This window comes from Fonsecaea pedrosoi (genome assembly GCF_000835455.1).
Source record: "Fonsecaea pedrosoi CBS 271.37 unplaced genomic scaffold supercont1.4, whole genome shotgun sequence".
Taxonomy (NCBI): domain Eukaryota; kingdom Fungi; phylum Ascomycota; class Eurotiomycetes; order Chaetothyriales; family Herpotrichiellaceae; genus Fonsecaea; species Fonsecaea pedrosoi.
The window spans coordinates 2,499,408-2,519,311 of NW_013550612.1; the positions used below are offsets into that span (position 1 = coordinate 2,499,408).

Genomic DNA, 19,904 nt, shown 5'->3' on the forward strand with positions numbered 1-19,904 from the left:
CCGTGGTCGCTCCAGCCGCCGCCGCCGACGTTCCACCCCCTCTCTAAGGCCTCGAAAAGTCACCCTTCCATCGCCTTGGACTTGCCTTCCCTCTTTCATAAAGTGAAGCAAGCTGAAAGTCTCTCTCTCTATTTCTCCAGCTTTAGGAGACAAATCATGCACAATTAAGGTGCCTAATTTATCGGACCATTATGTCACTACGTGTACACATTCTCTTTACCATTGTTCCGCTCATTTTTGCCTCACTCAGGCTGGCCTGATTCCAGACCGCGTTCCAGTGGTCAATTGTTGATTCAGCCCCTTCCACTCCTTCCAAACCACCCTCAGCTGAACAACATACCAATCCCCGTCATCTTGCTCCCTCCACCTTTCATATTGTTGTTTGTTAATGACATATACCACGTCTCTGTTGTTGAGTGCCCTCTGTACACGCGACAATGGCTCGGGGAAAGGGCGCGGCAGAACCCGAAAAGAGCCAGCGGCTTTCCCTTGCTGAGCTGGCCGCTCATGACGATGTGTGCTCAGATGTCATGATAGATAATGTCCGTTGCACTATATGTCATGAGGAGACTGTCGCGCTGACACGGAGCAGGCTTATTACAAGGCGAGAATCCGAAAGAATCGCACTAAACACATCCCAATCCGCGGTATCAAGGAAGACGAAGTCCCTCAGATTCTACTACACAAGGTCATTGTCGACAAAGATGTGGATGCGGCAGAGAAGGCCCTTCTCGCGCTCCCTGGGTTGAAGAGGTATAGAAAGAGCTTGCGCAGCAAAACCGAACAGGAACATTTTTTGCGTCACCTGAGAAAATACATAGAGATGTACCAGACTGATTGCGCTTGGGAAGTCTCTACAACCAATCGGTACACCATTACCACTTACGAGGCTGCGGTCACAGCAAGGAGACGGATTCGACAGGGAGATACCATCAAATATCTCACTGGCACACTGGTCCCTTTGACCACTGAAGAATCAGCCGACTTGGACCTGACGAATCGCAATTTCAGCATAGTCGTTTCTAGTCGCAAGAAGAACTCATCCATCTTTTTGGGTCCTGCTCGCTTCGCCAATCATGATTGCGACGCAAACGGACGCCTTGTGACGCGTGGAGAAAACGGGATGGAAGTGGTTGCCATGAAAAATATTGAGGTCGGCGACGAAATTACCGTCTCATATGGCGATGACTACTTTGGGCCGGGCAACATTGACTGTCTGTGCCATACCTGTGAACAACTCGAGCGAAATGGCTGGACATCCAAGGCTGGCATTCTGGACACTCCCAGTCGCACCTCCACTCCGGTCCATGAACCTCAATCAGTGGTCCAATCTCGTGGCTTAAAGCGGAAAAGAGACTCGAACCCTTCACAGTCTTCTTCCGTACCACCTCCGTCGAAGCATGCCAAAGGCGTGCAGTCCCCATCTAAGTTGCAGCATTCTTGGACCCCTTCAGACAGTTCAGATGCAGAAACGCCCTTGCTTCCAGTTGAGCGAAACTCCGAACCGATCGAGGATCTGCGGACCCTTGCTTCTGAGACAGGCGCAGCACTCTCGCCACCTCGGAGTCCATTGCAACCCGAAACGCACGGGTCCGGAGAGTTCTTGACTCCAGTGGGTATAGAATCATCTGCTCCGGAAAATGGTGTGGACCATGGTTCTGAGCAGTCGCCCGGCTTGTCGCAAACATACACAAATTCCAGTGCAAGCAGGAAGAATGCCAACCTTCTAGGCAAGATATGCTCACGTGCTCCATTATCCCCGGCACCGACTTCTCCTTCAAGCCATGGTTCTGCAACTGAGGCGGGCCAGTCACGGATACCGATCCCCAAACCTTATAATGCCGATACTGTTGTCACGGTAAAGGTCGAAACTGTCCAGACAACGAAGGTGGAGGAGGATGAGGAGGAGGCTTATTATGACGACGAGGATACAGTCGTCATGATTGAGTCTAAGCCAGAATCTGCGCAAACCACTGGAAGCCTCCGGCAATCGCAGGAGCGGCCAAAAAGACCGAGCACGATCACCGAGAATAACTCTTCTGTTATTCCTCACACCGTTTCGATTCTATCAACGACGACAGTCAGTAAAGAGGTGCGCCCTGTTGAATCACCCGTTGCCGCAGCCACGGAAACCAGTGTGCTACCATCCATTGAGCCCGTAACCGTCTCAACAACAGTCAGTACTTTGACTGTCCATCCGGTGACTGGCACCATCCGCATTGCGGGCGATTACATCCTCACTAGGAAATTACTTGCCCAGCCTCATGATCGTTGGGTACAGTGCCACAACGACAAATGTCTTGGGTTCTTTATCCAACCTAACGGATACCAGACGAGACGTGAATGCCCGCGGTGCGAGCGTCACAGTATGCTCTATGGATTTCCTTGGCCGAAGACTGATCCAGATCCTCGAAAGTTGCTTGAGCGTAGGTCTCAGGGAACTGGCCGCGGCAAGAAGAACAATGCGCCGGCCACCGAGTACAGTGCATACAGACGCAAAGGGAGATGTGGAAAAGGGACATGGGTGGAAGGTGGAGGAGACCCGGAGGAACGGGTCATGGACCATCGCACCATCCATCGCTTCGTGTTGCCCGAAGAAGAGAGAGAGCTGACCCGGAAGGGCTTACTGAAAGAAGCTGAAATTGCTCGCGCAGCGGGAGACCACGCCTTGGCTATTTTGGAGGCGAGGATGCGCGCAAACTCCAGCTCTCGCGCCCTGAACCACGGAACAGCAACGGAAAGTGCTACCAGAGATGTTAGCGAAAGTGGGAGTGCCACCCCTGATGAGCTGAGGAGGAGAAGTAACAGGTTCGTCACGCGGCCTGTAGGCGTCTACACGGACAAATTCTAGGGGAAAATGTGGGGACGTGTGCCCGGGTAAAGTGGATGTAAGAAGTGATACCTACGCCGTGACTGTTGTGGCTTCCTGCCAGAAAGACCGCAGAATACATCAGGTCACAAGCACCAAGTTATGCTGGGAGGCTGTGGCTACGTTTCGTCGCGGGCAGGCAGGATTGGTCTGTACCCAGACAGCAGAGAGGAGGATTTGTACATAATGTCGCTATGCCAGAGTTCCCTGGGAATCTTGGCTATACATTTCTTGAAGAATGTTATGAGCAAACCCATGCCACCGTACGCAGTCAATGAATCTGTCAAGTCGACATGGCTTGCCTACAGGGAATTCACGTTGAAAATGATGACGCACAGTGCTTAAAGACACCATGCACAGAACATTTCCACGTACAATAACATGAGGAGCCGATAATGATCCCAGGCTGATAACGACCACGAAAATAGTTCCTGGATCTTGGGACCTCATATCTGCGTCGAGTCGTTTAACATGCCTCAAGCATGATGGTAAGCCTCCAACCAAATCATTGATGGAATTCTCGGGCAGGTATCCGTTAGTGGTACCCGTATAGTGAACAATCCACAAGGCAGAATGGAAAATGGACCAAGTCTTCCGCTGCTGGTAGTTCTTGAAAAGGACACGCAGAAGCATTGCCAATAAGGACTCCCTCAAACACAAGATTGCCCCCACAATGTCTAGATTCTTCAATGTAGGGAGTGACTATCTAACAGTACCTGCACGATAGAAATAGATCGGTCCTGCTAGCGAAAAAAGACTCCCCTCGGGAATGATTCATTTGGGCACCGTATGATGATGAAGAAGCCATGGAGACAAAGCAGTTCATGATAAGGATTGAGTGCCGTGCATTGCTACTGTTTAATGCAGTGAAAGGTGATCCGAAGATCCATGAATTGATGTCACTGAGATACTGCAACAATGAAAACGAGTCCAGCAAACCTTGCATATCTCTGCATTTTCTAACATTCAAACACGAGAAGACGAAACAAGGTTGGAGGAGAAAGATTATATCGCATCTCGGAAGACTTGCTCTTCTAAGTTTCTCGATCCTCATTTGCTCCCCCGAACTTTTTCCAACCAGGGCGAAATTTGGTCAATAGAGCTCTCACCGAACAGCATATTTGGTCAGTGGGAGGAATCTAGAAGATGGCTCCTCGATCAAGAGGTGCAAAGCGTGTGGCAGATGCCTTCGGTACGCCCATTCTACTCCAACATTGATGATGGCAGAGCTGACACCTCCCTATAGCATCTCCTTCGCTCCACCATGTCTGTTCTTCTTGTCTCCAGACTCTGTCCAAACGGCATTACGCTTCTGCGGCCACTGCCCAAGCAAACCTTGGATCTCAGTCATCTCCGTCTATCACTCAGCTTTCCCCATCAGGGCCTGAGGCGTCCTTGTCACCACAACCGGTCTACACAATCAAAGCCGGGATCGTCCTTTCCCGCCCACCCCTAATCACACCAGACCCTCATCCCTTCGAAACAGCATTTCATCTCTATCAACGCCGTCTCAATGAGCGCCTCGTCTTGCCCTTCACGCAGTACTTCTACTACCGCCGTAATACACCTGCATTTGAACAGTGGCGCAAACACCGCCGCGAGCGAGGCGGTGCCGCAACGCGCGACATCGGAAAGTACAACGCGTATAGCCCTGAGGCGTGGAACGATGAAGTGCTTGTGGGGGACGAGACCGGGAAACCGGAGAAGATACTAGAGCAACTCATCACCGAGGAGGGCAGAGCTGACGAATTTACTGGACAAGGGGATCCCAAGTTCGCGGGTTTGAGGCGGGTGACAGAGGCGGATGAGAGCAACGATCAGAGGAGCCTCGAGAGAAGGTTACAGAGGACGTTGTATCTGTTGGTTAAGTTGAAGAACAAGAGCGGACAAGCAAAAGGCCAGGAGGTGGGCGACGACGGTGAAAGATGGCTATGGAGGTTTCCCTCTGGACCAGTCATTGGGTTCGAAGGGCTGAAAGAGGTAAGAGAGAATAAGCTTCCCCATTCTCTGCCATACATTGGAGCTGTGTGCCACCATCCTGCAGCTCATCGAGCGCATGTGTGATTGAAGAGCGCTGACCGACAATCTATGAAAACTGCAGGCCGCCCAACGCATCCTCTTGAGCTCACTAGGCCCAAACATGAACACCTTCTTCGTCGGCAACCACCCTGTTGGCCATTACGTGGCCAGCTTCGCCTCCCCACGCCCACGTCCATCCTCTCCCCCTTTATATATCCCTGGATCCTCGCCTGCACCAGATGCTGAAACCATGGAGCATCCCTCATCATCTACACAAGCTAGTGCAACTACACAAGTTGAGAAGGCCAACGATCTTACCCCGTCAAAGCAAGATCTCGCCGCAACACAAGCTCTGGTAGATGGGGAAAAGACGTTCTTCATGAAAGCCCGGATAATGGCTGGTCAAGCCGACGTCTCATTCCCCTCCCATACCAATCTCAGTGGGAAAGATGCAAAGGCTGTGGCTGATACGAAAGCTTCAGGTGTCGACAAGGGCGATGTCAGGGATAAGAAGGGTGTTATTGTGGATATGGGGTTGGACGAAATCGAAGATTTCAAATGGTTGAGTAAAGACGAGGTGGAGGAGCATGTCCATCCAGACTATTGGGTCAAGGTGAAGAATATGTTGGTGACGCAGTGAGGCACACCAATCCTCTTTCATGTCCTCGGTACGCCGCCAGGAAGGAGCGGGCACTAAAGACGCAGGTGGAGAACGAAGGCAGGATTCGGGAGTGAGGGAAAAGCCCTTGGCGCTTTTCGAAGGCCTTCCTTGTCTATCTGAGGTGCTGTGGAACAAAGAGGACACAGGCATCTTGTTCTGTTGCAAAGGAGTAAGTATCCTATGCACACTTGAAAAGGAGCAAAAAGGCAACCGACCACTACCAAAGGTAGATCTATTTCCCCCATGTCCGGACCATGAGCCTGAGGTGACTAAGGACAAACGGCGAAAGAGCAGACAGACGCCTTGACAGTGTCCATGTAGTATTTACGATACAAGTGTATATCGCAAGGGGGGACCTGTACAATATATATGGGCGAAAAAAAGGTGAAATACAAGTGCCAGGACGATAGCATATCTCAACATCCTTGTTCGATCATTATTCAACGACACCAAGTCGGTTCCATGTACCGACCAAGTGACTATCGCCCTGGCCTTAGACAAAGTGTGAAAAGGAGGTACCGTAGACGGGTGCAGCGACAAATATCTCGCAATTTGATGCAGGACAAGACGAGATGATTATGGTCATGATCGTGATTGTGTATCTAATATGCAAAACCCATCTCATCTCATCTCATCTATTATTTGTGACCAGAATTTCCCAGTCTCGAGGATTCTCTGTCCCATTTTGTTCCCTCCTTCGTTCGAGAAGAAACCCCCAATATGTAACGCCGAACCTGAAAAAATATCTATCGACTCTTGCGTAGATAGATGGATAGATAGATTGCCTAGGGACCACATAATCACCAATTCCCCTCTTGCGCGGTGAGTGCGTAGTGCGTCGTGGTGTGGTGTGGTGCGACGACGACGACATGTGGTCAAAATCGCACAAGGACATCCACGACCACGCCCCGGTGATCGCTCATCCATACCTTGTCATCGAAGCGATTAGGCAGCACCCCGTACGTCTGGACCATTTCCCTGATTTGCTCGTAAGAATGTGCCTCTCCTGGTCGCGGTGCCACGCTCTCGTCCTGGTGGTGGTGGTCTTCCCTCTGCTGGCCGCCCTGGGTGGGTATACCCAGGTGCACAAAGTCGATTCGCTCCCTGCCTCCGGCGGCGGGATCGGCAGGGAATCCAGTAAATGTGCGCTCGTTGCCGTACGCATAGATCTTCCCGTCGTCGTTATTGTGGGGTTTGTCGTCGCCGGATGACCCGACGAGGCGGCGGGTGTCCACGAACCCGGACCCGGGCTGGTTGAGGACCTCGTAGGCGTCGCCGTCCGGGTGGCTGTTCAGGTCGCCGGAGAGGAAGGTGAAGGTCGGGTTGAACCTGGAGCGGAGCCGGGAGGCGACCCGGAGGATCAGTTTGGCGGATTCCCGACGGGAGACTGTGCCTTCGTTGTCCAGGTGGGTGTTCATGGCCAGGATGAGCTGGTTGCCCTGTGTTCCTGGGGTACTCGATAAGGTGGTCGCAGCTGTTGAAGATCCGTGGTCCCTAGTGTCATTGTTGTTGTTGTTGTTGCCGACGAGGACCGATTCCAGCACGGCGCACGTCAAAATCCGAATGCTGTCGGCATCCCAGCCCTTCTTGCCTACCTCGCCCGTCTCGTTCAACCAGACAGTTTCAAAGTGAATGCATTTCCACGCGGACTTGCGGAAGAAGATGGGGCTGTACTCCCCCTTGGTTTTGCCGTTGTTGCGGCCCACCCCGACGTAGGTCCAGTCGTTGTCGTCACTGGAGCCTTGCAGCGCCGTCGAGGTGTTGAACGTGCGACTGTGCAGGTCCAAGAGTTGCCTGTGCAGGACCTCCTGCATGCACACCAGCGTTGCCTGGGGTGCGAAGTGCGGGCGCGTGTGGTACTTGAAGTGGCTCGAAAGGTAAGGGAAGCGGTCTGGCCACAGCTTTTCGCTCTTGTTGGGGGTGTCGGTCGCGAAGCGGACGTTGTGAGTCAAGATCCTGACGGGGAGGAGAGTAGGAGACGAGTCTTCCGGCATCGCTGCCTTCCCTGCAACGACCCCCGGTGGAGATGAAGCGTCACCCATGTTGAAGTGTGTATACTATGCAAATTCGCAGCGAAGTGATAGGCGTAGACCCTGGAGGCCAGAGGGGCGAAGATATTATTGCTTGAGATTTCCCTTTTCTTTGGGGTCTTATCCTTTCTTCGATGAGAGCACGAGGACCATTCGTACTGAGGGACGAGAACTACTCTTTGCAGTCAAGGTGTAGGAATCTGCCGAGAAAGGAAGGGTGTTGAAGAGGTAAATATAGTTTGCGGGATGGAGTGACAGGTCCTTACTGTTGTGTTAAGCCCTGGCGCGTATCACAACACAAAAAGGAAATTAGCTTTAATTCTGACATGACCCTCCGGTGAGGCTGTGACAACTGGGGCCAGAGCGAAAAGGAGGACCTTCAATAACAAACACAACTGAACCGTTGGAAACACAGCAGAACTAGCAGAACCACCAGAACCAGGGTTTCAAATGACGTCATTTGTAGAATTATATGCCCCAAGCACGTATATGGCATGTTGAGGAGATCTATGGTCAAAGAGTGAAGCCACATGAGGGCCTCTAAGCATAGTAAGTGGTTGCTAGGAGAGGCGAAGACTGTATAGTGATGCATGAGATCTCTCACGGTCTAACTAGTCCTTCTCTACTCATGTTTGACATGCACCACAGGCTATGCCCGAAGAGAGTGCCAGCTCACCCAGCTGACCATCACGCCATTTGGTCTCCAGCTTCTAGGGAGCTCTCGCTTGTGTACAGATTAGTGCTCGTGGATGCCATGAGTGCCATAATAGGTGACCAGATGTAGATCTGGTTTCTGTAGGGCATCGTCTCGTGGAGCCACGTGGGAATCTTCACTGGAAAGCAGCTTGTCATCAATCCCAGCCTTGTTCCAGAGATTTCGGGTGAAACCAGGACGCCATTTCTTTCTTTCAACGCCCTAGGTCGTCGCTGTAATCAGTGCATGGTCAAGCACGTTTGACCAGTCGATCATTCCGAAGATATCATGTAGTGTTACATGAGGCAGCACGCTCGTCCCATTACTTATCTGCCAGGGAACCCGACGACTGGAAATCGACTTCAGCGAAAACAATGCTGCATAGCTTGTCACGAGAGCATCTTTCCTCAAACGCAGACTTACTGTAACCTGGACCCTGTGGATCGACAATGATTTCAGGATATTCACTGCTGGGTCGGTCCAGGGACGTGACTCGCCGTGGCGTTCGTGATAGAGGAGTCAGAACGTCTTAAGGCTTCGAGAAAGCTCCGCTCGCCTTCTTCCTACACACATTAGAAATTGCTTTAACCGTTGCGTAGAACTGAGCTGGCTCTGAAGTGGCATCTCATACGGTGAGATCAAGAACATGGCAAGTCATAAGAGGTGAGGAAGGATTTGGCGAGATGTCGGCTAGACTTTTTCAGTCGCTGTTGACAGAGACGCTAAACCTGATTTAGCTATTAGCGCCCTGACGCGAAACTGCGCCTTGAGGCCGACAAAGTCCAGAAGTCCACAATGATTCCATCGCAACAAGACCCTAAACATCCTCTTGAGCGCATCAACCCAAGCTTCACCGCATCAGGTATGTACTGCCTTACTCTTCTTGGCCGTTCCCATGTCTCCATCGTGGTTTCGACAATGACTTGAAAACCCGGTGGCTGGCTTCAAATCACATGTCGAACCGTGCATCACTTTTCCCATCCCGATCTCATCTGAACGTCCCTCCCAAACACTAATACTATCATCAGGAACGCGTCTAACGCCTGTGGCCCCTCAGTCTGTATCTTTATTGTTTCCCCGTGAGATGTCGACATGAGTGATACCCCAGACGGTGGACATGCGGTAGCCGCGCCTGGGGAACCCTCCGACCCGGCGACCACCAACGAAGAATCGATTGCGCAAGGTAAGGAGAGGGCAAAAGAAATCCTCGCCGCATCCGGTATCGATGTCGCGAGGAAGGACTCTTCGACCGAGGTCAATGGTCATGATGGCAGCCCAAACGCCAACCGAAAACGCAAGCGCGAAACGCCAATAGACCGTCTCCAAGCAGCCGTATATGTCGACCACGAGTACCATTACAAGGCCCTCTTAGCAGAGCAGCTAGCACATCCATTGTTGTCACATGAGAAAAAGCAAGAGCTTGCGTTATATCAGAGCCTTCGACAACGACGAGATCATGACCCGGGCTCTATCTTCGGGTATGGATATATGGGATATGGCAATCCCAGGACAGATGAGAAAAATCTGCGCGATCCCATAATCTATCCGCGCCAAAGAAGGCCCGGCAAGAAAAAGACCTTGCCGCCCCGGGTCTCGCGAAAAGAACTCGCTATCCAGGCAGAACAGAATGAAGAACTGGTGCCTATACGTCTTGACATCGACTGGGGCAAAATCAAATTACGGGATACCTTCACCTGGAATCTCCATGACCGAACGACCTCCATCGACTATTTCGCGGAGAAACTGGTCGAAGATTTCGGTCTCGAAGTCCAGAACTGCCGGCCACTCGTTCAAGCAGTCGCAACTCATATGCGCGAACAGATCATCGACTATTGTCCTCAGATATATGCAGACGATGAGCCATGGGAACCATCTCTGCCATATTTTGCCTACAAAAATGACGAAATGCGCATTCTGGTCAAGCTCAACATCACCATCGGTCAAAACACCCTCATTGACCAGTTCGAATGGGAGATCAACAATCCATTCAACTCTCCTGAAGAATTTGCACGTCAAATGACGAGCGATTTATCGCTAGCCGGGGAGTTTACCACTGCGATTGCACACTCGATCCGCGAGCAGAGCCAGCTGTTCTCCAAATCCCTACATATTACGGGACACCCATTCGATGGCCGGCTGATCGAGGATCCAGATTTGAGGGAAAACCTCTTGCAGTCGCCTTTGCCCACCACCTTCCGGCCTTACCAGGCCGCCAAGGACTACGCACCGTACCTGTACGAACTCAACGAGGCAGACTTGGAGCGGACCGAGCTGTCCATATCGCGTGAACAGCGGAGGCAGAAACGATCGACGAATCGTCGTGGTGGTCCGGCTTTGCCGGATCTCAAAGATCGTCAACGCACAATCCGCTCGCTCGTTGTATCGTCTGTCATTCCTGGCGCGGCTCTCAGCATGGAGGAGAGTCGAATATTCAGAATCACCAAGGCCAGCCGGAAGTCAGCACGCGGTCAGCGAGATGGGTTTGAAGATTCCGACGAATCAGATAGTGAAGATTCAGCGCCTGATTCACCAGCCATCCCGACTCACTTGTTGCAACCAGGCACTGCCCGTACCAGAGGTATTAGGAATGCCGCGTTGAGTGCCACTGCGGGCATCAGATCGAACTTGAGCGGCTTTGCGTCGGTGAGATCCGCGACTCCAGAATCGGTTGCTCCAACACACCACGATGGCCGAGCTTCTGCTAGAAAGAGAGACTACAAGGAAGAGAGCGACGAGGAATCTGCTTCTGGAAAATTGATTGTGATATTGAAGATCGGGAAAGCTAAGCTTCGAGAATGGATGCGTTCCCAACGAGCTAGGGACAGGGCAGCCCATGTCTCCAACACGTCGAATCAAGGCAGCCCACGACCTGGCAGCCATTCCAGATCTGTATCCGCAGCTCCTTTGAACCTCGCAGGGATGCCGCCTCCACCATCCCCCGTTCCAGCGGCCGCAGATATTCCAGGTGCTGTTGATGCTACACCAAGTCCGATCAATCCACCCGTATGTTCTCCCTCCCCCATTGAGAAGTTGGATCCATACTTACATTTTCTCCCCCTAGCCCCCACCGCCGGATTGGCTTGTCCGGGATTTGGAACGATTGCGGAAGACATATCCAAATGACCGCTTCGAGGCTCTCATGAAGCACACGGCGATTGATCCAAAGACTCAAAAGCTTGTTGCGCCGAACGAGTCGAATCGCTCATTTCCGCACAAATACGTTCCACGTATTAGATGTTCTGACTGTCTTGTATGCTCCCTCCCCATCAGATGCAACCTCTCTCGTCTGTCGAATATTCTAGATTTCATTCGACATCCCAGCATGGACACAAACTGACAATAATTTACAGGGCAAAGTGTACCTACCTGGCGAAGGGCTGAGCGCTTCGAATTTTGAGTCTCATCTCAAGAACCGCGCTCACAGGTCGAACGTGGATGAGCGACTGGCAAAGGAACCGTGATCCACTCGAACTTCAGTATTTGCCTCGACCGAGACTTGAGTTCGACCGACCCTGACGCCTGATATGTAAATGGATGCACAGCTAGGCGCTTCCAACTTTCCTCCTTCTCAAGGCTGAGGTCACGTGGAGCACCCGAATCTTTGTTGGTATACAACCTGTTGATTGGATGCTTTATCAGACCCCGGGAGCTTCGTGCTGGGAAAAAAAATTACATGGAAAGGAAGGCGACCGGAACAGCAGGAGGTTGCCATGTTGATAAATTTTGAGGAGGGGACCGCCAAAAGCTCCCATATTTTGGTTGGGAATAGTTGGTACATCCTCTTGCGGCAATGCCCGAAGCTTACGAGACACGTAGAGGTCATTGTTGGAACCAAGGACATTGGGCCAGCGAAGCTGTACAGGGATGGAGACGCTGATGGAAGCAAGTCCTTGGACATGGATTGAAAGATACCCCTTGAATACTTCTATCCTGCCCACTGTTTGACAAGAGGCATGCCTGCTGTAGATCCAGAGAATCCTTGGACATTTGTCTCTCAATAGCCTTTTTTACTGCCAGATCTGCTTGGAATGTTGAAAAAGACTCTGACGCTGTCTGATGCTGTATGTGAAATCAGGGCGTTTCTCTTGGTCGTGTGATCTTGGAAGACTTGGTCCAAATCAATATTGCTGCCTCGCTAGCTTTGCATCCCCGCATTCACACAATGGAAATTCAAATGCCCCCCACTAAACCAACTACTGCGTTAAATATCAGTCGAAAAGCGTCGAGTTGTTGGCGACTTCATCTGTGAAATTGCACGCCTCTTTTTTTGGACACCACTGCTTTGCTCAAAATGGCTGACGCAGCGGTAGCAGAGGGCATCAACAACCCAGACAATCTCACCAAGCAAGTCCTGTACCTTGAAATGGTCTGGATTCATGACTGACATTTACCGCCAGGTACAAGACCGCCGCGACAATCAGCCACAAAGTCCTCGAGGAAGTCTCCAAATGGCTGGTTGAAGGAGCAAAGATTGTCGACCTGTGCATCAAAGGTGACGAACTCCTCGAAGCAGAGCTTAGCAAAGGTAAGGGCATTCTATTTCCCCGCCAGGCCACAACTGAGATACCTCTTTCAAATGTGACCGTGCGCCGACAAAGACTTGTCAAAACATCCTGCTCTAACATACAAGGTCTGCAGTCTACAAAGGAAAGTCCATCAACAAAGGAATTGCGACCCCTTGCACAATATCTCCTAGTGCCCATGTCACCCCATTCACCCCTCTGGTCTCAGACGCCGATGACGCCGCCTTGACCATCAAGGCTGGTGAGCTGGTCAAGATTCAGCTTGGTGCACAGATCGACGGATATGGCGCGATTGTTGGGGATACCGTCGTGGTGCCACAAGAGAAGGGGAAGAAAGCAGAGATCACTGGCAGAGAAGCCGACCTGCTTCTCGCCACATACTATGCCAATGAACTCCTGCTGCGACTCATGGTGCCACCCGGACTTCTGGCAAGCGGCACAGAGGAAGAAAAGAAGAAGGCTGCCGCTGAAAAACCACCCACGCAGACCAAGATCATCTCGCTGATTGATAAGGTCGCAAAAGCCTATGACGTCCATGTCGTGCAGCACACCACGTCTTGGCTGTTTGAAAAGAATGAGATTGAAGGCAAGAAGAGGATCATCCTGTCCCCTGCGGATGGTGCTAAGGGGGAAGGCTCTGCAGACGTCGGCGAGGTGTGGGGGGTCGAAATGGGCATGAGTCTGGGATCCGGCAAGGTCAAAGAGTTGGACAAGCGGTCGACCCTGCTGAGGCGGACCACTACGACTTACGGTCTGAAGCGCCCGAGTTCACGACAAGTTCTCTCAGAAATCGTCAAGAAGTTCGGTACCTTCCCTTTCAGCTTGCGGCAATTGGATGACGAGAGAGCTGGCAAGGTCGGCGTGGTTGAGTGCATCAGGTCCGGGGTTCTGCGTGAATATAAGCCTGCCGCAGAGGCGGATGGTTCTCCAGTGTCGAGACTGTTCACCACCATTGGTAAGTTGAACCGTACCATGTTTGATTTAATGCTTTATGCTAACTACCGGTCTTTTGCTACAGCTATCACCAAGAATGGTCTTACACGCCTAGCGGCTCCGCCCCCGCTGGACTTGGAAGCCATCAAGTCCGACAAGAAGATTGAGGATGAAGAAGTTCTATCAATTCTCGAGCGACCACTCAGCAAGTCCACTGGCTCCAAGAGCAAGAACAAGAAAAAGAAGAAGAAGCCAGCCAAGAAGGCTGCAGCAGCGGCTACCACCGAGGAAGAGAGTGACGACGATGAGGATGACAGCGATGACGAATGAACAGCTTCTCCCTTGCCAAAGGCCAACAAATGCTGGCAAGTGGTTAACCAGGCATAAGGGTTATTTGGCAACTAAGCCAACGCGCTCTTGGTGACAGTCACTTTTGACATGCCACAAGATGCACGGGTAGCTGGTTGAGTATCTGACGCGACTGACGCTCACAACCGAGAAGAAGCGTGTTTCAGGACGGTGAGAGGATCTCAGGAAGGAGAGCACATGTATCGTGCTCGTCACCGCCGCCCCGATGGTCGCAATCAGTGGCCATGAGTTTGAAAGGGAAAATGAGCACCAAACGATGACCATCCGCAGAACGATCAATAAAGAAACTGTTGCGACCCTTGGATTCTGTGTAATTCGTAATTCTACCTAGGCTTTGCCGTGACTGGACTTCTTCCAACTAGGCGGTAGAGGAAGAGGGGCAAAAGCCAGGGGAGGCTGCCCGATACATGTCGCCACGTCATGATGAAGACAGTGACTGTTGCCTAAGATCAGGTTGAGAAGTGATATATGGATGAGTTGTCAGCTTCAAACAAACCCACGAGGTTCGTGGCTGGCTGGCTGGCTGGCTGCGAGCGTGTTTCCTCCAAGAGCTTTTGGGATAGATGGGGCGCGCGGACATTCAGGTCAATAACAAACAGGGATAGGGAGCTCTCAGCCTTGGGCCCTTTCAAGCGGTTTAGGGGGGCAAAGGGAGCAAAAGGGACGCCGAGGAGTCGCCGCTGCGGAGGCCGGCGGGCAACTGGGCAGGAGCAGCAACTCTGTGCCAGGCTAGTGGCCGTGTGGCCTAAGGCTAAGTGCCCCTTGCCCGATTCTTTTGTCACCACTGGATTCTGGTATTTCCTCGTTTGCGGAACCACAACACCATGCGCCATTAATAACTTCTTCGTCCTCGCACCTCGTCACAGCCTGCGCCCTCTGCCCGCTGAGCCGCATCCAAGGCTACAGTGAGTCCTCGACTTGCCCCTTCTGACACGTCCCTGAACTAATTGTCAAGCAGTCGGCGCGTGCGGCGCGGAGAAAGAAGGCAAGGATGGCCACCAGATCATTGCGGCACAGGTCGAGCCGCTATTCGAGTCCCGCAACATTTGGGGACAAAGAGGCTGCACCAAAGCCCGCTGAGAATGTCTCGACGAGAAATGGTCAACAGACGAGTCTGGACAAATGGATTGAGCCGGCTGTGCGACCTGCGGTCCCCAGCTTTGAAGATACAAAAGGTCTCGAGAGGGTGGGCGTGCTGGAGAATATGCAGCCTCTAGGGACCGCGCCGTCTCACCGATTGCTACAAAAGCTCAAACTGAATTATGTCCGCCCTTCGCCACGACCAGCTCCAGCACAGCTGGAAGAAGTTGTCACCCCCGTGGCAGAGCCTGAAAAGGTGGACTCGGCGTCACCGATGGAGGAGGACGTGGTGGTGGTAGCAGCACCAACAATTGAAACCGAGCAGCCTGAAATATTACCTGACAACCCATCAATTCCTCACGATACAATTGTCATTTCCAGTCCTCCACGTGGCCGTCCTTCTAGGAGAGACGTTGCAGATATGCACCAAGCAACAACCGTGTCGCCGTCTCCTGGCACATTATCATTTACGCCCACCACCCATGTCTCTCCCAAGCCGCTATCGATCCAGCAGCAACTCCGACAAGACCGACTTCGCACTCATGTCGACCGTGCTGTACGCGAAGCACATCAGAAGAACACGCCAGATCTGGTGCGTGGGCTCCAGAGAATCCGGGACGATGCTCAGATGAACCCCGACTTGTGGAATGTGTTGGAGGCTTTGATCAACAAATCTCCCAGCTCCGAGCAGTTTAAAGTTTTCAAGCGCTACATAAAGTCGGGCGTCAAGCAGCACAGGAGAGAAAGTCAGATGTCAGCGAGCCCATATCAACCTTCTCCTCAAATATTCAATGACCTCGCTTCCCCTGAACACCGAGAACGCTCGCCGAAACCCAACCACTTGGATGACAGTGGCCCCGTGTATTCTGAAGATCGACCTCGCAGAATCAATCTCTACTTCAACCTCCCGCGCGCCTTAGCTACCTATGGCCCTGAAGACACGCCACTGTCGCCGTCTACGATTTCGCGCTCCGCGGACATCGCTGAGCCCCTTGGAAAGTCCATCCACCACACCTCTACTTCGTCACCGCACAAGCGGAAAAGATCAGGAAGCGTGTCTACCATCTCGTCGCTATCGTCAGCCCCCTCAATACCTGATGAAATCCCACCACCATGGGAGCCACAGGGTGACGAGTCGGCAGGGGATGGGCGATCACGATCAGCTGGACAGCGCCAAGCCGCAAGCCGGGCGGCAGCCGGCAACAGACTCCGTTCAGCTGCCAGTGCCTCGACTCTCCCTTCTCAAGCTGGCCCGAAACAGTCCTATCCCGAGCTCGCAACTTCGTCCAAAGCGAACTCGAACAAAAAGTTCAAGAAGACGCGAGAAGACACCGACTTCGACATTGATGAACTTTCCAGGCGGAAGCGGCTTTATCTAGATGACAGCTTTCATGATTACAACACCATTCCTCGACCCGAAAGCCACGAACGAGACCCAGTCCATAGCCATCCAGAGCGACCTGCATCGACTGACAATCCGCCTCCCCCGGTTATTCATCCAAACCGCCTGGTTGTGCCCATCGCCACACTGACATCCCCAGTGAGTGCGCAGGCTCTGCCTGACAACACCTTGACCAACGGAGCCGGTCGCAAGAGAAGATACGATGAGGTGGACATTGATGATTTCGAGGACTCGACGCCCGACTCGTCCTCTCCTGGTCCGTTGCTTGTGCCACCACCACCGGGTGTGGCAAACGCCCACCCACGAGGTGCAACCCCAAGATCGACCAGGCTTCACCCGGCACAGAAAACACGCAAATCTGCGCGGGTCATGGTTTCGTACGTATTGCCCTCTTTTTACTTTCCCTTTGGTCCTGATGCTTCGCCTTGAGCGCGAGAATTGGGGGCCGAGGCCATTGTTGAGATAATCTGGATGGTACTGGCTCGCATGTCAGGCTGCCACCGACGTGTTTGGAAAGGCCACCACCTGCAAACCCATGCCATCACCAGTTGGATCTGTGTTCTAGGGGATATATTGGCTGACTCTTCACCCATAGGCCCAACAAGCCCAAGAATGGCGGAATCACAGCAGGAATTGCACGTGCGGGGCCCGGGCGCGATGCTGGGATCGGCAATTTGAATGGAGCGGATTCAGGCGCAGAGGTAGGAAACAAGCCCCGGGCAGCCCAACCCAATTTTCTTCCTTTTTCCCACCTATTTTCCACCTATTTTCCCACCCCCCGGCCACACCAGGCTCTGATCCTAGCCACGATTGGCTCCAGTCCATCATCCCCCCTTACCAACTTTTGTTTCCCCTTCTTATCCCAGTCTCATCAGTCTTTTGGGGTCTTTCTTTTTCCTTGAGACCGGAGTCCTATCCACTTTCTGTTTGCCTGCTTCCCCTTGGTTTCACTGAAGGCTTTCTCCGTTTGCCATAGTGATTGATGTTGCACCCATCAATTGCTGACTTGATTTTTCAGGATAACGACGAGTTTTGCGCATCGTGTGGTGGCGAAGGGAAGCTCCTTTGCTGCGATGGTTGTACGAATTCCTTCCATCATGCCTGTTTGGAGCCACCCCTGGATCCGGATGAAGAGGTGGAGGGTGAATGGTTCTGTCCGCGATGTGTGGCTCGGAGGACCAAACAGGTCCCTCATCCATCGGGTCTTTTTGGCCTCGTTCTTCGCCGTGTTGACGACATTATCCCGAAAGCCTACTCGCTTCCTTCCGACATTCGCGACTACTTTGAGGGAGTTCGAACAGGCGACGAGGGCGAATATGAGGAAGTCGGCCCTCCCCGCACCCAAAACAATACGGCCAAGATGAATCGGGCCGGCTTCATCGAAGAACCCAATTACAAGGAGACGCGCGATAGCAAGGGCCACATCATCAGATGCTATCACTGTAATTTGACTGCCAACGGCCGCGACATCATTCCTTGTGACTTCTGCCCGGCGAGATGGCATCTGGATTGTATTGATCCGCCTCTAGCCGTCCCACCGCGGCGTCGCCCTGGAGACAAACCGGGTGCATCGTGGCGATGTCCTCTCCACGTCGAACACGACCTGGTGGCCGCCGGCAGGCAGAGTGAGAAAGCTCCAGGAGAACTTGGCCGCGTTCCTCGATTACGCAAGCCGAAGAATGCAGTGCCACTTGATGTCAGTGTGAGCCGAGGTTTCCGAAACAACGGAATCATCGAAGTCGATCTCATGAAAGACGAACCTGAGTTGGACAAAACCAAGGAAGTCCAAATGCACGGCAAAATTTACCGAATTCCTGAGATGGGTATCAGACTGGATTTCATTGATCGGGTTAAGAAGAGCTGGTATGAAGACCAAGCCTTCCCCAGATTGATGGATGCCCCCAAGAGGATACGAAACCGCAAGTATCGTCCTGATGGCGCCGTTCTTCACCATCCACCTTCACAGACCATCGTCAAGATTCGAGAACCCGACTTCTTTACCGGCGCGAATGCTCTGGCCATCACCGAGACAGCCAAAGCAAATGTTGCTTTGCGGAGACGATCAATCCGAGAACAGCAAACCGTTTTAAACCTGGCTCAAATGTCCCAGAGGGGCATCAACGGCTACTCTGGGGATGCGTTGGCAGAATTGACAAATCAATTGATCAGCGAAGCCCCGTCTGACGTGGTGGATGCTGTCGAAAAGACTGAGCTTGATCAACTGCTTGAGTTGCAAGAGCTTATCAACCGAAGACTTGCCTTTTTGGGCCGCGCTACAAACACCTCACGCTCACGTTCACGCTCACGCTCGAGATCTGTCGATGCCGAGTCTTTGGACGGGAGCTATGCTGACGACGAGATGCCTCCTACCACCCAAGATCCCAGAAATGATACGACCGTTCGCTGGCTCACGTTGAATAATCTACCAACATCGTCACCGCCGTCCACCGATGATGGGCTACCTGTCAATCCAGCATTGCGTGTAGCTGCTGTGGCGGACGTCTCGGGTTCTAAGATGGCGAATGGCGACACGTCCGATGAGCGCGCAGTGGAATCCAAACAAGAAGAAGAAGATGGAGCCCGCCCAGCTCTACTTGATGAAGCCGCGATCCGCCGACGCGACAAGGAAGAAGCCGGTCTGAGGTGGCTCGATGCGTTCTTTCCGACGAGAACTGAGACTTCTGCAAAGTATGGTCCTACGAATAAGGCAGCACAGGGTTATGGAAACAGGAACAGCGTTACTAGGCGGGACCTGTCGCCTTGAATTTACTGCAAATCTAGCTAGCGACCAAGGCCTAGAAGACTAGGTGACAGTCGACCTTTTTAGATGCCTTCTGAGGACGCCGCTACTGAACGCGAGCACCCACTCCAACCCGAGATCTGAGCCCTTGAGGTTGTGTGAAAAGGACGGAGAGCCTATCCCAAAGGTGATCAGATGTGAGACTGGAGAAAGGAAAGGAACCCCCCTTGATGCCAGCAATCCGGACACATGGGAATTCGTCGTGACTTAGGAATTGGGATATGGAAAACCTGTTTTGGAGTCAAAGTTTTTGGAGCATGTTTTTCTGAGCTGCTTTGAGTCGGTCCACAGATCCAATTGTAAGAACTCGAGCCAAAAGGCAGAAGAAGAAGAAGAAGCAGAAGCAGAAGACGGAGACGGAGAAGACGACAAAGAAGAAGCAGAAGAAGACCTTGTGATACGTTAACACCCCTCCTTTTGCTGAGAACGTGAGAATACGTTCGTGCGTACAGCCGTGCGTGAGAGGCATTGAGGGTGGGTGGGTGAAATGGGAACGGAATGGGTTTTCTATTTCGATCTTTTAT

The 19,904-nt window shown here is 52.4% G+C and overlaps 6 protein-coding genes across 6 annotated transcripts; 5 read left to right on the plus strand and 1 right to left on the minus strand.

Annotated features, from left to right (window-relative positions):
* Positions 1-437: 437 nt before the first annotated feature.
* Z517_06708 (uncharacterized protein) lies at positions 438-2,851 on the plus strand (the record flags this gene model as incomplete). The annotated part of the gene is made up of 2 exons (XM_013428447.1): positions 438-542; positions 593-2,851. The coding sequence occupies 2 exons, from the start codon at positions 438-440 to the stop codon at positions 2,849-2,851; spliced, it is 2,364 nt and encodes a 787-aa protein (XP_013283901.1).
* Positions 2,852-4,015: 1,164 nt separating this feature from the next.
* Positions 4,016-5,528, plus strand: Z517_06709 (uncharacterized protein; the record flags this gene model as incomplete). The annotated part of the gene is made up of 3 exons (XM_013428448.1): positions 4,016-4,061; positions 4,116-4,849; positions 4,971-5,528. The coding sequence occupies 3 exons, from the start codon at positions 4,016-4,018 to the stop codon at positions 5,526-5,528; spliced, it is 1,338 nt and encodes a 445-aa protein (XP_013283902.1).
* Positions 5,529-6,424: 896 nt separating this feature from the next.
* Z517_06710 (uncharacterized protein) lies at positions 6,425-7,591 on the minus strand (the record flags this gene model as incomplete). Its single annotated transcript, XM_013428449.1, has 1 exon — positions 6,425-7,591. The coding sequence occupies one exon, from the start codon at positions 7,589-7,591 to the stop codon at positions 6,425-6,427; it is 1,167 nt and encodes a 388-aa protein (XP_013283903.1).
* A 1,774-nt stretch (positions 7,592-9,365) lies between these two features.
* On the plus strand, positions 9,366-11,734 carry Z517_06711 (uncharacterized protein; the record flags this gene model as incomplete). The annotated part of the gene is made up of 3 exons (XM_013428450.1): positions 9,366-11,276; positions 11,335-11,523; positions 11,624-11,734. The coding sequence occupies 3 exons, from the start codon at positions 9,366-9,368 to the stop codon at positions 11,732-11,734; spliced, it is 2,211 nt and encodes a 736-aa protein (XP_013283904.1).
* Positions 11,735-12,564: 830 nt separating this feature from the next.
* Z517_06712 (DNA-binding protein, 42 kDa) lies at positions 12,565-14,059 on the plus strand (the record flags this gene model as incomplete). Its single annotated transcript, XM_013428451.1, has 4 exons — positions 12,565-12,626; positions 12,671-12,798; positions 12,912-13,751; positions 13,815-14,059. The coding sequence occupies 4 exons, from the start codon at positions 12,565-12,567 to the stop codon at positions 14,057-14,059; spliced, it is 1,275 nt and encodes a 424-aa protein (XP_013283905.1).
* Positions 14,060-15,089: 1,030 nt separating this feature from the next.
* On the plus strand, positions 15,090-19,344 carry Z517_06713 (uncharacterized protein; the record flags this gene model as incomplete). The annotated part of the gene is made up of 3 exons (XM_013428452.1): positions 15,090-16,957; positions 17,176-17,281; positions 17,599-19,344. 3 exons carry the CDS (start codon positions 15,090-15,092, stop codon positions 19,342-19,344), a joined length of 3,720 nt encoding a protein of 1,239 aa, XP_013283906.1.
* Positions 19,345-19,904: the final 560 nt, after the last annotated feature.